A 17,066-nucleotide genomic window follows, 5' to 3' on the forward strand; every position below is an offset into this window, starting at 1 on the left:
TTATCTGAAATTCTAGAAAATGCAAGTGACTCCATAGTGACATAAATTTTACCAGTGGTTTTCTGGTGCCAGAGGTTGACAGATACTGCAAAGGGACATGAAAATACTCCATATCTTGGGTGTGTGGCAGTGACATGGGTGTATGCATTTTTCAAAACTCATCTAAGGGTACACTTTATGTGGATTAATCTGTTGTAAGAACATTATGCCTCAATAAGTTTGATTTATTTTTTTAAAAGTGTACTATAAGGCGGAAGTGCTCAGGGCTAGGCATAGAAAGTGCTCAAAAAAATGTGTTGAATGAAAAAGAAAGTCCCATCAAGCAAAAAAGAAAACAAGAGTCCAATATCACTCAAAATATAAATCACAAATTCCAAATGAAATGAATCCTAGTACTCTAAAGAAATGCATATGACTAGGATGAGGTTTATTGCAGGAATAATTCAATAGTAGAGAAAGTCTGTTAAATAATTCATCAGATCAATATATCAGAAGATTAAATGATATGATGCTAAAATCACATTCGATAAAATTTACCATCTATTCTTGATATTTTTAAGAACTGCTAATAAATTAGGAGTACAATACTTCTTCAGCATAAATACCCCAGCATGATACCCAGTTTCATATTTCATAGTGACACTAGAGGTTCCCAGTTATAGCAAGAATGAGACAAGAGTACACACAGCTCACCTACACTGTTATTTAACATTCTCTAAAAGTTCTTCAAGTATGATAAGTCAGAAAAAGAAATGAAACATAAATACAGGAGGTTGCAACATCCTTTATTAATGATTCTATGTTTTATCTGGAAAACAAAGACAAGAAAATCAACTTAAAATAATAGAACTTAAAGTGTTATATATATATATATATATATATATATATATATATATATTATTATATAATATATTATTATATATAAAAGTTATATATATATAATAATAGAACTTAAAGTTATATATATATGTATATATATATATATATATATATATATATATAACAAAAAGACGTTGGTTGGTCAGTTATAACTACACAGAAAACTGTAACAAAGATATTATAATACAATAGTAAAATTCAAAGCACATAGGTATTTTTCAATATCCATAATTTAGATGATAAAAGGTTTTGGGGGGAAATACAAAAAGGAAAACGTGAATAAGTAGAGAGATGCGCCATTTTCTGAAGGCGAGTATGTTATAAAGACAGTAATATTGTAAAGATAGCAATTATTCTCTAATTAACTAAATTTATTTTACTCCTACTCAGAATGAAAGTGCTATTTGGGGAGGAAAATGTGCACAGTTGTTATAGAGTCACATTGGAAAAGTAATCAGATGAGAATAGCAAAGATAATTTTCGAAAAGAAAAATGGTGGCACTGACTCTACCAGATAATTACAGATCTAAAGCTTTATAACAGGTGCAATGAGGAGAGGAGGGTCAGTGGGCAGAAGAGAACACCAAGTACAAGTGAGAGCTGGGTTTATGAGAAAGGGAAAGAATAAAATGATGACTGATAATTAAATTATTCTGGGGAAAGTGGTTAGCTACTTTGACAGTAAACATTCCCACTTATACATCCAAATTAATCATAGATATATATAGTTGATTTTGAACTCTCAAAGAACTAGAAGTCATACACAGACACCTGACCTTGAATGAAAAACACATAAAGTCAAAGTTAGAAGTAATAAAAGAAAACTATTGATAGTTTCACTCTACAAGTCTTTTTCATTCTGTACATCATAAATCATCATAAACAAAGTTGAAAAGCAAATGACAGACTAGCTAAAATATTTACAACCTGTAATCCTAGAAAGGGCTGATATTTCTAGCTAGTCATCTTAACAAAAGCAAGGGTATCTCCCGTGCTTACCTTTGCATTTCCTTGAAGCAGTATTGAACATGTGGTAGATTTTTAAAAATATCTCTTATGTAAATTAACAATTTTCAAAGTATAGAAAGAGCTCTCACCGTCCAATCAGAAATAGAAAACACAATGAGTAAAATAACTGAACAAAGTTCACAGGAAATGACGTGAAAAATAATGAATGCCTAATGTTAAAAAATCTCACCAAGAAAGTGAAGTCTATTACAACAATGAAAAGCTATTTCTCTCTCAAGTTGCAAAGATGACCTGAAAATTTGTATGCTATTACATTTTTAACTCAGAAAGTAGGTTAATTTGTATGCTATTACATTTTTAACTCAGAAAGTAGCACGGTGTTCTCTCAATACTCCAAGAACCAGTGTCCTTGGAGAAGTGGTTGGTCCCCAGATTGACAGAAAATACGAGACAATCCTGGATCCCGGAAGGGACATGTTGAAAGGCTACAGGAGTCACTGAAGCAATTTAAGCAGAAAAATGAAAAATGATGATGGGTTATCACCAACAAAATGTAGTAAAAAAAATGTAGTAAATATGTAGAATATCCATCAGTCCATACTGATACAAATAAAAAATTGAATATACACATAAAATGGGGAGAATTCTGTTTAATTAATGAACACAGAAAGAGTAAAGGGAATACAGAATCAGATTAGACAAACATCACAATAGTAACTTTTGTGAGCAAGATCCACAGACAGACACTAAAACCGAGGAGAAGCCACCACCTCAATCAAGCACTCAAGGTCAACATCGCCAGCAATGAGGCACCAAGACATAGAGCATTGCTTCTGATCCTAAGAAAACCAGGTTCCAAATCAAGATTCACTTTGCCAACTAATTGACCAGTGTTTACATCGACAGTGTCCAGGCCTGAGGAGACTCAGGACACACAACTAGATGCAGTGGGGGATCCGCAAATAGAAAGAAGACCTGGGGTAACCTAGGCAATTTGAATAAGTTCCACAGTTTAGGTCTTAGCACTATAGTGGGTTAAATCTTCTAGTTTTGATCATTTTCCTCTGGTTGGACAAGTTCTTATATTAAGGAATATGTACATGAATTTTCTGTATTATTTTTGTAACTCTTCTGTAAATCTAAAATCATTAATAATAGATTTTTTTAGAAAAACTCAAGTGCCCTATCAATAATCCTGACGCTTGGTTCCTTTTTCTTCATTTAAAACAGCCACAGAACCTGTGAGGGTTTTTAAAATCTCTAAGCCAGAACATTAGCTTCTTTGAAATTCAGAATAATATTTCAGCTTCCCCAGCCTGTGCATGGGGACTCCCACGTGTCACCCCCAATTGAGGACAATACCCAGCTGACTACCCAGGAGCTTCTGCAGTCGGGGAGAGCGTCCTTTGGTCTCCTCTCCAGGAGGAGCCTGCCGGGTGACAGCCCCTCCGTTTGCTTTTGAATCCTTCTCGTCTAGTGAAAAATGTCTTGTTAATTAAGCACAGGGGGGAACCAGGACCCCAAACCCTGTCACCTCAGAAGAGCCTGACCTCGGGGTCCCCACCCATGTGCTTCCCTGTCCCCTCTCCAGGAGATGATGGACATTGTCAAAGCCATCTATGACATGATGGGGAAGTACACGTATCCTGTGCTCAAAGAGGACACGCCCAGGCAGCACGTGGACGTCTTCTTCCAGGTGGGTGCCATGTGCCACCCACCCGCTAAGGTCGGTCACCGGAGCATCCGAGCCCAAGGCCTGTGTCCAGCCCTGTGTGTGGCCCTACGGGGAACAGGAAGGAACCCTAAGATGTGTTGGCCTCGAGGAGTCCCTTCCCCTGTGAAGCACAGGCTGCAGAAGAGAACAGGGAAGTGTATTAATGGATTAATTAATAGATTAATTCTAAGTGGAACAGAACAGTCTAGAGTCCATAAAACGCTCGGAGCATCTGAGTGAACCAAGAGCTGTCTGATCGCGTGCGGTGCTGACCACTTGTGTCTGAGGGGTGGGGGGATTAAAACTAGGTGGGTCAGGCTGTGCGACCTCTAAATGGAAGTGCCTTGCTCTGGTACAGGAGGGGGACACTGTTGACCTTTGAGAAAGCAAGTGGCATCATCCTAGTGGCATTTGGGTAAAAATATTCATCTAGCAGTGGAGTGACCTCAGAGCGCACTCCAGTCCACTTTGCAGATGGGGAAGCGGAAGCTCCCCCAGCCAGCAACAGAAATGGAACTGGAACCTCTTGTGTCCGGTGTTCTTCCTGCCAGGGAACAAGCTAGTGGCTTCCCTGTGCTAGGGTTGGAAATGTTTGGAGTGTGCCCCCAAAGGCTCACATGTGGGAGGCTTTATCCTCAGTGTGGAGGTTGAAGGTGATGGGACCTGTAAGAGGTGGGACCTACTGGAAGGTCATTTAGACCCCTGGACATGGCCTCAGAATGGATTAAAGCTGTAGTTCTCATGAGAGCCAGTTATTATAAAAAGAGAAAGACTCTCTCCATGTGATCTCTTCCACATGGGCTCCCACCATTGCAATGCCATCCTCCACAAGACCCTCACTAGAGCCAAGCCAAACCAGTGCCATGATCTTGAACCCCCAGAAATGTGAGCTGAATAAGCCTCTTTTCTTCTAAAGCAATCAACCTCAGGTATTTTGTTAAAGCAACAGAAAACAGACTAATACAACACATTAGGATGTCAGCAGAAAAATCGATGTCTGGAACCAGTCTTTTGATTTAAAGAAACTTGCCAAGGTCAAAGTGTTATAACTAGGGCCCAAATGGAGTTGCCTGGCTGGTGAGAACCTTTAAAGGTGAGCTTTGAAATGCAGATTATCAGGTTCTTTTATGTGCTTCCTGTCATGTCTTTCAGAAAATGGACAAAAATAAAGACGGCATCGTGACTTTAGACGAGTTTCTTGAGTCCTGTCAGGAGGTAAGAGAGACCTCAGGCCACAATACCCCTAAATCTGGGAAAGGAGACCTGGGCTTGGGTACCTGAAGAAAAGAATGAGAAGCCTGCACATTCCTCCATTGAGAGCCAACAATAGCCACTCAGGAGTTCAGGGATCCCTGGCCTGTGGCTGGTTTGGCTAAGAGTAGGATTGAGCAGCAGCCCAAAGGCAGGTTCTGGGGTGTGAAAACCCAGAAGGGACCTCTGTGAGTGGACAACACTGCCATTTCTCAACCTGCCTCTAGCTTCATGCCCTGCTCCCCAGGCTACAAGGGAAAAACCCACTCTTATTCTCAAACGGTAGTGTGCATAAAACTCCCTGCGGTGGTTGTGAATGTGCATATTACATGCCTTGACTATAGATCTGGGCTGGGTCTAGGAACTGTCCTACAAATGCCCTGGACCAGCATGGCCAGAACTTTAATGTTCAGCCAACCTCCTTGACCATCTTGCTAAAATGCAGACTCCACCTCCAAAGGCCTGGGGCGGGGCCTGAGAGGGCACACCCTCCCAGCTGACCCCGGTGTTGCTGGTCCTTGGACCAAACTTCGACCAAGTCTAATGAACAGTCTAGCTCCAGAGCCTCCTCCAGAGACTGAACTGGAAATAATTTCTTCATCTACTTTAGAGGAATACACTTATACCTCTTGCACCTTATTTCAGGAAGGTACACAGTTAACTATGAACTCTATCCAAGAACCGAAATGTGAGAAAGCCGAGGAGTTATTGACACATCCTGAGCACCTACCACGTTCCAGGTGCATTACATAAACTTCACAATAACCCTGTGAAGTAGCTGTCCTGCGTGCAGGGAGGCGTTCTAAATATTTAACAACTAGATCAGACTGAACATTGACCACTTGCAATGTACCTTGACCAGCGCCCTAGAAGAGCTCTGCAAAGTTTACATTTAGACCTTTAGTTGATGGGTCTTTGGGTGGTCCAGGGGTCCTGGGAAAGTTGCTGGGAAGCCAGAAGGAAAGATCCTGGAGTCGGAGGGGAGGCCCAGGCCAGCAGGTACTTATCAGTAGGGTCAGAAATGTCTTGACATTTAACCATTATGCACTGACTGAAAAGCAATATTGATCATTTATTTTCAAGAAGAGAAAACTGAGGCCTTACAAGGTTAAGAAATGTGACTCAAACCACAATAAGTGTTGTACCATGCCCTACTGAGGTGTGTTTTCTTGACTTTGCCTTCTAAGAGTGGCTTTTAAATCATTTTCTTCCATCACAGCAACAGTTTCTATAGCTGTTCATTAAGTAACTCATTTATTTTTTGCCACCCACGCCATAGGCAGTTATTTCCATCCACCCAATTGTATACATGAAGAAAATGATGCACTCATTTTTTATGGAGATTAAATAACTTGCCCAAGGTCACACAGCTAGGAAGTTCCAGGATTTGAATCCAGGTTGCTTGACTCCAGGTTCCATATGATTAACTGCCACATAGCAACTTAAAAAGATTGTAGACATTCACAATCAACTTTTTTCTCTGTTGATTTTTCTCTATTATAGGTCTGCTTTCTATTTCATTAATTTGTGTTCTAATTTCTTCCTTCTTCTTTCTTATTTTCAATTTTCTAGGGTTTGAAGTTTTCCCAGTTTTTTTTTTTAGATAAAAGTTTAGATCTTTGGTTTGTAATAATTCTTTTCTAATATTTATATTAGGGATAAATTTTCTTCTGAATATTACTTTAGTTGAGTAATGCTTTAGATGCCACAAATTTTGATATGTTACATTTTCAGTACATTGTAATTCAAAATATTTTCTCTGATGCATAGATATAGCAGTGTGTTCCTTGATATACAAACATTTGAAGACTTTCTGCATTTGATACTTACACCTTAAAAAATATTTTTTAGAAAAAATGTAAAATATAGACACTCAATAACAAAACCAATAAAGCCAGGAGTTCTCTCCTTGAAAAAAAAACTAATAAAATTGACAAATGCTAAGACTGAATAAAAAGAGAGAAAACTCAAATTTTCAATATCAGGGGAAAAAAAATAACATCACCCTACAGGTTTCATAGACATTAAAAATATAATAGTTCATTATCCAGTAAGTTTGACATAAACTCCTTCAATCCAGACGTGGTGGTGCACACCTATAATCCCAGAGGCTCAGGAGGCTGAAGCAGGAGGATTTTGAGTTCAAAGCCAGCCTCAGCAACTTATCAAGGCCCTAAGCAACTCAGCAAAACCCTGACTATAATAAAATGCAAAAAAAAAAAAGAAAAGAAAAAGAAAAAGGGCTGGGGATGTGGCTCAAGGTTAATGGTTAAATGCCCCTAAGTTCAATTCCCAGTACCAAAAAAAAAAAAAAAAAAAAAAAATCCTTGTAAAACTCAACTTATTAAAGTTAATACAAAAAGAAATAGAAAATCTAAATAGTCCTATGTCTGTTAAAGACACTGAATCATGGGGCTGGGCTGTGGCTCAGTGGGTAGAGCACTTGCCTGGCAAATGTGAGGCACTGGGTTCAAGTCTCAGCACTGCATAAATGAATAAAATAAAGGCCCATCAACATCTAAAAAATACATATTTTTTTAAAAAGATACTGAATCATAATTTAAAACTTTCCCCCAAGGAGAATGTCAGACTTAGATAGCTCTACTTATATATTCTCCCAAACATACAAAGAAGAAATGATGCTAATCTCTTCTTTTTATCTTACTTTTCAAAAAAAATTAGTTATAGGTGAACATGATGCTTTTATTTTATTTATGTATTTTTATGTGGTGCTCAGGATGGAACCCAGTGCCTCACACATGCTAGGCAAGCGCTCTGCAACTGAGCTACAACCCCAGCCCCCAAAATGATGCTAATCTTGTACAAACTCAGGGAAGAGAGAAAAAGGAGAATCTTTGCAACTTGATTTATGAGGGTATTATAACCCTCATATGGAAACTTGCAAGGTTGGTTTAACATTAAGAATCAGTCAATGTAGTTAATCATGTGAGTAGAATAAAGAAGAAAAAAATGTGATCATCTTCATAGATACAGAAAAAAGCATTTGACTCAGTGCCCTTGTTTCTTAGAGGAAAAAGAAAAGCAAACAGAACACAGTTTTATTGGATGATGTGTTTTGTTTTTGTTTTTTTCTGAACTCCTCCTTAGGCTAGAGGAGGACTTTTGCCTTGGTTGACCATGTTCTAGGACCCCTTCCTTCTTCCTCTCATGCCCTCCTAGAGTGCCTTCTGACAGGAAAACCAGCTCGCCAGAGTTATCCACCTCTCAGCCAGGACCCTGGAGAGTTCTAACCACTTCTCTTCCCCTCCTCCCTTCCCAGGATGACAACATCATGAGATCTCTCCAGCTGTTCCAAAACGTCATATAACAGGGGACACTCAGCCATCGGCTCTTAGAGACACTGTATTCGACAACCACCTTGGCACCCTGGTCTGCCCTTGTTCTGATTTTACACATCAACTCTTGGGACAGAAACACCTTTTACACTTTGGAAGAATCCCTGCCGAAGACTTTCTAAGATGCCTGGCGTCAGTGGCTCAGTCTGATCGCCAGCTCTTCCTCTTCCCTCCTCTTGAGAGAGACAAGATGAAATTTGAGTTTGTTTTGGAAGCATGCCCGTCTTGTCACGCCGCTGCCCCACAGAAGGTCCCTCTGCTTGAGCTTCAACAGTAGTGCACCGTGTTCTGCTTACGTGCCCCCGCCCGCTGCCTCCATGTCGAGCAGACCTCGAAGAGTCTGGAAGCCAGAGGACCTCAGCCAAATGCACACCATCCTCTGATGGCCTCCCAAACCAACGTGCCTGTTCCTCTTCCTATGTGGGAAGAGAGTGTTGTACTGAACAATTAGAATTGACCGTGTCTAGATGGGGAGAGGCAGCACCTAACTCGCGTAGAACAAGACGGAATTCTGAAGCATGGCGTTGTCTGATGACCCAAACTCCCACAGCATCCGACTCCAGAGGCAAGGACCAATCATTCTCCCACACAAGCATCTGTGCTAGTCACACAAGTCCCCTAACACGCCCAGGGCGGGAGCCATGGCCCAGTGGAGTGTACCGCCTCTCCAGCCCCTGCTCACGCCCAGCACTGCATGGCCCTCCCAGAAATGCCTGCAAATTGCTGTGATTTTATACCATGTTCTAATCAATAAACCGGACTATTTCTTACGCTCTCAATCATTTCTTCCATGACTCCACTGGGCAGGAGGGGTAAGCTGGGACAGGGAAGGTCCATTCATTCACCAGGGCATCCAGTTATTAGCATTTCCTTGTGCCAGGCGGAAAAATCTCCGTCCCAGCTGAAGCAGCACCCCATTCAAATTCAAATACTATGATCACGTGCAAATGCAGCTTCAGGGGAAGACCCCTCACAACCTCTCCCTCCAACACGATTGCTCTCCCAAGACCCCCTAGAGCCCATGTGGTCTGACTGGGAGGCGGATATCACTTCCTGCTCAAGGCCTTGAATGCAGGGGTCAATAAGAGGCTTCATCCTACAACCAGCAGATGATCACTTAAGCCAAACACCATGTATTTTCCTTTTCCCATTTAACATAACATTAAGAGCAGACAGTAGCATTCTTGGAAAGAAAAAAAAAAAGCAATTTACTGAAGCCCTAATATGTGCCAGATGCTGCACAAGGGACTTTATATTCATTTTCATATTTCATGCTCATAGTCTATAGAGCATTCCGGAAGGTAGACTCCATATGGGGACTTGCCTAAGGTAGCACAGCTGATAAAGATTACGGGGAATTAAATGCTCCCCACTCTCTCCTTGCCCCCAAGAAACTGGGGGTGCCTCCCACAAATCTCACTCATCTGTAGTCAGTTCAGACGGACCTGGGGGTTCTTTGAGCCCCTATAATAGTTGAGGAAACTGGCACGGGGAAGGGGATGTCTTGGGTGGCCTGGATCCCTAGGAGCAGGCCACCAACACATCTTCTGTGTGAATCTGATGGCCACTGGCTGCTGCCCTCCACAGTTGGAAACGGCAGAGCTTCAGCCCTGATGCAGTTTGGACTTCCTGGGTGCAGCTCTGGGGTACCTGAGGCTGCCAACAAGGGGCTAATGAAACAGATGGTAAAAGGCAGGGAAGGGAAATTTTAAAAATAAGCAGAAATCGAGCCCTGAATGTAGCCATGCCTCTGACCCTCTCAGATGTGTACGGGATGCCCACAGAAGGTCCAGGCCAGCGCCTTCACCCAGACTGCGGGACATTGTCGCTGGGGAGCAGAGGGGGGGGACTTTTTGAAGTGCCAGGTGCCTGGCCAGCATCCCAGATGGAGCCAGCAGAATCCCCAGAGTTGCCCCAGCCTCCCTGGCTACAGTCTCCAGATGATGCTGACCTACCCCAGGGCTGAGAAGTTCTGCTCCAGGGCAGAGGAGGGCCTGGTACCCCTCCCTGTGATGGCCAGCTCCCAGATCAGAAATCAAATAAGCCCTGGCACCCAATGCTAAAGGAAGGTCAGCAGCTGGAGCCACTTGGACAGAAATCAGAGTGGAAGCAAACTCAGAACGATCTTAAATGGATGATTGACAGATCAGGGAACAGCCGTCCCGGCCAGTACGAGCCAAGGAGCGTCGCAGCACCGGCACTGGCCCCATCTCCTGCTTCCTTCTCAAGGGATGGGCTCCTCCTGAATCACCCAGCACACCATCACCATTGCCATCACATGCCCGAAGATGGGGACTCCAGTGTGTGGCTGTTGCCGCAGCTGCCGAGCCCATGGCTCGGACCTCGACTTTGACTAGGCAGGTGGCACACACTGCTGAGACTTTGCCCAGCAGCCCCACCTGCCTGGGGACAGGGCAGGCCAGAAAAACCAGGTCATCAACCTCTGCCAGAAGCAGCCCTGCCCCACGACCCAGATCCCTCCTGTCCGTAGGGGGTGGCGCAGGGCTCCTCTAGTCAGACAGCCCCCTGCTCACAACTGGAAGCTGCACCCCTGAGATGGGTGTGTGCCCTGCCGTCATGAACCTCATATTCCAGGAAATAGAATGGCTGTAGATAAAGTGGCATAACAAGAATACCTGGGCGACAGGACAGAGAGCCACTGGGGCAGAGCAGCTGGGAGGCTTGGGACAAGGGGGGACCCCAGCATCTCTGAAGAGCCAACACTGAGCTGGGCACGGCCTCATGCCAGGAAGCTCACCCTGGGCAGGACCTTATTTGTGTCTTGCTTTTTGGATGTGATTTGAGTGTGACCCCCCACCCACCCACTCATGGGCTGGAAGCTTGGCCCTGGTGTGACGACATGAGGAGATGAGGGGACCTTGAGGAGGGCTTGGTGCAAGGTAACTTGGTCACTGGGGATGCTGCCAGAGAAGGAATTGATGTCATTCTTGTGAGACCCTGGTTGGTTCTCCAGAGAGGACGTTATGAAAGAACAAGCCAGGCCCCTCCCCACTCTCCAGCTTCCTGTCTCACTGTGTGATCTCTCCCTCTCCCTGTCACAATGCCATGTACCATTAGATCCTCACCAGAAACTGGACCAATGGGGCCATACAATCTTTCAGCCTCCAAAATTGTGCACTAAATAAACCTCTTTTCTCTATAATATAACCTCCAGTGCTTTCTTATAGTAATGAAAAAGCAGACTAATAAAACTCTGTGGGATAGATACACAAGACACCTATCGTTCAAATGAGAAAAAAAAAATGATGCCCATAAATTGGGGGGTGGGGAGGGCTTACCCACACAACTGGAAATACATTGGAAAACCTGTCAAGCTCCAAAATCCATGCCCAGCTTTATTTCTTAGAGAGTATTAAAACCATTCTCTCTATATTCCTGAAACTAGCTTTAATGATATGCAAACACCAGAGGTGTTGAAAAGCAGCTTCCACAAAAGCTACTAGTGAATATGAAAGGAAAAAAGTCCATGAATCCAAGCCAAACCCCTCTTCCTCCAAAGGGATAACACCAAGAACATGTGCCAAGATGATCATATGGTTTCTTAGAGAAGCAGAAATAAGTATCAAAACAAGGCCCAACTTCACTGGAGGACCCCAGTAAGCTCTGCATCCCAGTCTAGTGGCTGGCTGGGACGACAGAGCTTAGAACTCAAGGTGAGGGACAACCCTGGGGGGAGCCAACCCCTCTGAATGGCGCTTTGAAGACCATGATATGCTGGGGAGCTGACCACTTTCCCAGTTATAGGAGCAAAGCCCATGGAACTAGACCAAGGTGATCACCCTCTCCCTTGCCCCTGGCCACAGTGATTGTCTCTAGGCTGAAAACCTAAGCCAATTCTAACAGCGCCAACATTAAGGCTTCTACGGAGAGCAATGCAACACATTGGCTCACTTTCCTGCTGGGTATGGATGAAAAGCACATAGCCCTGGGGCCTGCAGATGATCATTCTGTAACCTGCAGGGAAGCCCACCTATTGATAAACATGGTACACCATGGAGGTCAAGGAAGAGAGACAAACATGGATTCCTTGATGGCATTGAACTGCCTGCTCAAGCATCACCTGAAGTTACATTTACCTCTACTGTTTTTTTTTTAAGACAAATATAGCTAACTTCATTTTTTTTATTATTTAAGGTAGTTTGAGTTGAACTTTCTGTATGTAACTTATAGCTTGACATGCTGTCCTTCCTCTTCATAGGACAGATGGGGCAACAAAAACCCACAGATGCACTGCTGCATGGTAGCAAAGCTGGTCCAGGAAGCCCACTTCAGTGCCACATCCAACTTACCACTCTGCTGTCTACTCCACAGTCACAACACAATAATGTCACATGTTAGTTATGAATCACTTACTATGTGATGAAGAGTTCACAGGTATCTACCCTATTCTATACTCACTGCCTTGAGCTTGGTTCTAATTATTATTCCCATTTACTAAGAAGGAAACAGGGCTCAGAGAGGTTACGTAACACGGTTGTGATCCAGTAGCTAGAAGTGATGGAGCAACAATTTGCAGCCAAACTTTCTGACTTTTGTTCTGAATCACTACCACAGAAACTTCCAAGTTCAATGTGTACAGGGAGCCAGGGAGATTAAAGAAGTGAGTAGCAAACCACAGGACACACACCCAGCATGAAGGAGCCGCTCTGGGGACCCTGCCATACTGTTGCAAAGTGGGTGGGCCCAGCATCGTTAGACCCTACCATTTTCAAGAAAAATTGAAAACCTGGACTCATTTGTAAAATCCTCTGATTTTTATATTCTAGCAACTAGTTCCGTATTTAAAAGACACCACACAAGCCAAAACAAACCAGTGTAAGAACTGGATTTGCTCCAGGAATTATCAGTTCATAAACCCTCCAGTAAATTTGGTTACCATTTTTCCCTGCTGATAAATGACTGCAATATACCAGGCTAATGCATATTGTGATAAGGTAGGATGGCCACCTGCAGATAAGCAAGGTGCCAGTAATTAGAATTTGGTAAGAGCCACATGCCTAGCTTCATTAGCTAGGATTTGAAGGTACAAATAACTAAAAGTTGAGGATTCAGGTGGGGGGCTCTCAGAATACAGCTCAGATGAGTCATCACTACAGATCCTATGGATAGTAAAGAATAATAAGGATGTCTTAGGAACTACTTTATATACATAAATTCAACAACTTAGCTGAAATGGGAAAGTGCCTTAAAAAAACACAGCTCATCAAAACTGACATGAGGACTTTATGCTAAGCAAAATAAGCCAGTCAAAAAAAAATAAATCCTTCATGATTCCATACGCACGGGGTTCCACAAGTAGTTAGGTACATTGAGACAGAACAGTGGTTCTCGCTGGCTGGGGAGAGGGAAATGGGGAGCTTTGGAGCTTTGTTTTTCTATTCTTTTCTTTTTGTTTTTATTTTAAATTTATTTTATTACTTTATTTTTCTATCTTTAGTGAGATATACTTGACAAGTAAAAACTTTCAACATTTGAGGTGTACAATGTGATGGTTTGATTTACATATACACTGTGAAACAACAACCACAACCTAGCTAACTCCCACCACCTCACCTAGTTACCATGTGCGTGTGAACATGTAAAATCTACACTCTTGGCAAATCTCAGGCATACAGCACAGGATTATTAACCATAGTTACCACGCCATACATTAGATCTCCTGGACTTTTTCATCTTGTGTAACTGAAACTTTTTACCCTTTGACCAATATCTCCCCCATCCCCACCTTCCGGTGCTTTCTGCTCCTCTGAATCTAGACTCCACATCTAAGTCACACAGGATTCTTCTTTCTGTGTCTGGCTTACTTCACTTAACATAATGCCCTTCCAGTCATCCATGTTGTCATGAATAGCAGAACATCCTCTTTTAAGGCTCAGTGATATCCCTGCGTGTGCAGACACTATGTTGTTTCTATCCATCATCTGTTGATGCACACAGAGTTTGAATCTCTATCTCAGCTACTGTGAATAATACAAGCATTTCCTCCAGTTATGAAGGTCATCTCTACTCTGCTGATGGCTTCCTGTGCTGTTCAAAGCCTTGTCAGTTGGGTGCAATCCCACGTGTATGTTTTCGTTTTTGTTAACTATGCTTTTGGGTTAGATCCAAAAAAATAGATATTGCCCAGACCAGTGAAGAAGGTTTTTCTCCTGGTAGTTTCATCACTTTAGGTTTTATACTGAATTCTTTAATGCACCTCAATTTTTCTATATGTTGTGAAATAGGGGTTCGATTTCATTATTCTGCATGAGGATATTCAGTTTTCCCAACACCATTTATGGAAGAGAGAAGAAACCATCGTGTGTTCTTGGCGCCTTTCCTGAAGACCCATGGACCATGAATGTGGTCAGTAAACACAGAAGGAACAGGTATTGTTTTATCATGGGCATGGAATCCAGTTCTTTAAGATGAAAAGAGTTCTGGAAATTGGTTGCACAACAACATGAAAGTATTTAACACCGATGAACTGTATCCTTGAGACTAGTTAAGACAATAGAGTGGGGCCTAGGGGAGCAACCACAGGCCCATCTGCTTGGGCGGCTGAGGTGGGAGCACGGCTTGAGCCCAGGCTAGAGGCCTGGGCAACACGGCCAGACTCCCTTCCCCTCCCCCAAAAAAGATGTTAATAAATGTTATGTGGACTTTATTACAATTAAGAATTTTAAAACAGTAATAAAATCTGACTTAAGAAATTAAATAAAAACTCCAGGTCCACCTGACTGTAGTTATGAATTCCTTTCAATATTTGAAGACTAGTAAGACCAATCCTGCACAAACTCTCATGAAATAGGAAAGACTTCCCTCCAATCATTCCAATGAGGCCAGTGTTCCTGATGCTGAGCTCAGACAAGGTTATCATGAAAATACACCACTGAAGACCTATACCCCTCATGAACAGATGCAAAAATATTATCAAATCCAACACAGCAATATTAAAAAATAGGATAACAGACCTTGAGGTTTATTCCAAGAATACAAGGTTGGTTTAACAACTTTATAAAGCCTATGTATTTCAGCTCATTTACAGAAGAAAGATGAAAAACAATAAATTATCTCAATAGATGCAGAAAAAAGGCATTTTAAAAATACCCATGGTTCTCTAATGATAAGAACTGTCCACATATTAGGACTGTGAGAGTTTCCACACTTGATGGAGGGAATCTACCCAAATCCTAGCGTTAACATCATTCTTACAGGTGAGAGGCCGAATGCTTTCCCCCAAGATGAAGAACTGTGTAAGGATTCCACTCTGGCCACTTCTGTTGTGAAAGTGGCCCTGGAGGTTCTGGCTGGAGCACCCAGGCAAAAAGAAGAAACGGAGGCATCCAGATTAGAAAGGGTCTCTACTCTCAAATGACACAATCATCCGTGCAGAAAATCCAGTGAAATGATGCATAAAAAAGTGCTACTGTGGGGCTGGGGTTGGGGCTCACGGGTAGAGCGCTCGCCTAGCATGTGTGAGGCCCAACTGGGTTCGATCCTCAGCACCACATAAAAATGAATAAATAAAATAAAGGTATTGTGTCCATCTTCAACTAAAAAAATATTTTTTAAAAAAGTGCCATGGTAACTGAGTCCAGCAAGATGACGGGGTTCAAGGTCAACACACAAAAATCAACTATATGTCTTTGTGCTAGAAATGAACAATCAGAAATTGAAATTAGAAGAACAATACCTGCACAATAGCATCAAAAATGTTAAATACTCAGGGGTAAGCCTGACAAAAGAGGCAAAGATCTACACAGTGAACACTATGAAACAGTGCTCAAAGAAACTTAAAACATTTAAATAAAAGGAGAAATTTCGAGTATTCATGAGTCAGAAGATTCGTGTTAAGATGTCAGTTCTCCCCAAATTCATCAATAGGTTCAATTACAATCAACATCCCAGCAGGCTTTTAATTTTTAGAATTGACAAACTGATTCTAAAATTCCTAGGGAAATGAAAGATCCTAGGATAGCCAAAACAATTTTGAAAAGAACAAAGGCAGAGAATTGACATTACATCAAGATTTGTTATGAATCTACAGTAATCCAGATGGAGGTGTTGACATAAAGAGAAAAATAGATAAAACAGAAATGACACTGGAACATATAGATGTCTATATGTCAAAAAAAAAAAGACGTGGACACATGTCTCATACCATATACAAAAATCAGCTCAAATAGATGGTAGATCTAAATGCAAAACCAAAATGTATGAAATTTCTAGAAGAAAATGTGTGTGTGTGTGTGTTTGTGTGTGTGTGTGTGTGTGTGTGTGTGTGAGAGAGAGAGAGAGAGAGAGAGAGATGGTGGGAGGCCTGTATGACCTTGGCAAAAGATTTCTGGTACAGCATGATCCCTAAAAGTACAACTGATAACTTTGACTTCATCAAAATAAAAATTCCCACTCTCTCGTGGTAGTTAATTTTACATGTTAATCTAGCAAGGCCATGGGAGCCAATCTTGGGTGGAACACCAGTCTACACAACACTGTGAAAGTATTTTGGGGATGAGATGACCATTTAGACCAGAGGATTTTGAGTAGAGCAGGTTTTCCTCCATAATAGGAGTGGGCCTCATCCAATCATTTGAAGGACTTTTAAGAGAAAGATGAAGAAATTCTGCAAATGACCTTGGAACTGGAGCAGCTGCATCAACTCTACCCTGGGTCTCAATGCTGGACTTGTTAGTTCTCATAATCACACAAGCTAATTTCTTAAAATAAATCAGTCTCTATCGCTCTAGACAGATAAACAGAAGACAAACAGGCAGATATTGGCATATATATGTGCATCCTATGAGGGTCTGCCTACTTCTGTTTCTCTGGGGATCTCAAATTAAGACACCCCTGCTTAGGTCCTAAGTTAGGTCCTTTTGGAGTTAATGCTTGGT

The 17,066-nt window shown here is 42.1% G+C and overlaps 1 protein-coding gene across 5 annotated transcripts in view; it reads left to right on the top strand.

Moving 5' to 3' along the window:
- Positions 1 to 8,169, top strand: part of Kcnip1 (potassium voltage-gated channel interacting protein 1) — a 318,927-nt gene extending 310,758 nt beyond the window's left edge. For all 5 annotated transcript variants that reach the window (XM_026401310.1, XM_026401314.2, XM_026401315.1 and 2 more), the window contains 3 exons: positions 3,440 to 3,544; positions 4,715 to 4,777; positions 8,094 to 8,169. In XM_026401310.1, the coding sequence (XP_026257095.1) occupies positions 3,440 to 3,544; positions 4,715 to 4,777; positions 8,094 to 8,141 (216 nt within the window). In that variant the 3' untranslated portion in view covers positions 8,142 to 8,169. The remainder of the gene's footprint in view (positions 1 to 3,439; positions 3,545 to 4,714; positions 4,778 to 8,093) is intronic.
- The last annotated feature ends 8,897 nt before the right edge of the window (positions 8,170 to 17,066 follow it).

Source organism: Urocitellus parryii, chromosome 1 (assembly GCF_045843805.1).
Source record: "Urocitellus parryii isolate mUroPar1 chromosome 1, mUroPar1.hap1, whole genome shotgun sequence".
Taxonomy (NCBI): domain Eukaryota; kingdom Metazoa; phylum Chordata; class Mammalia; order Rodentia; family Sciuridae; genus Urocitellus; species Urocitellus parryii.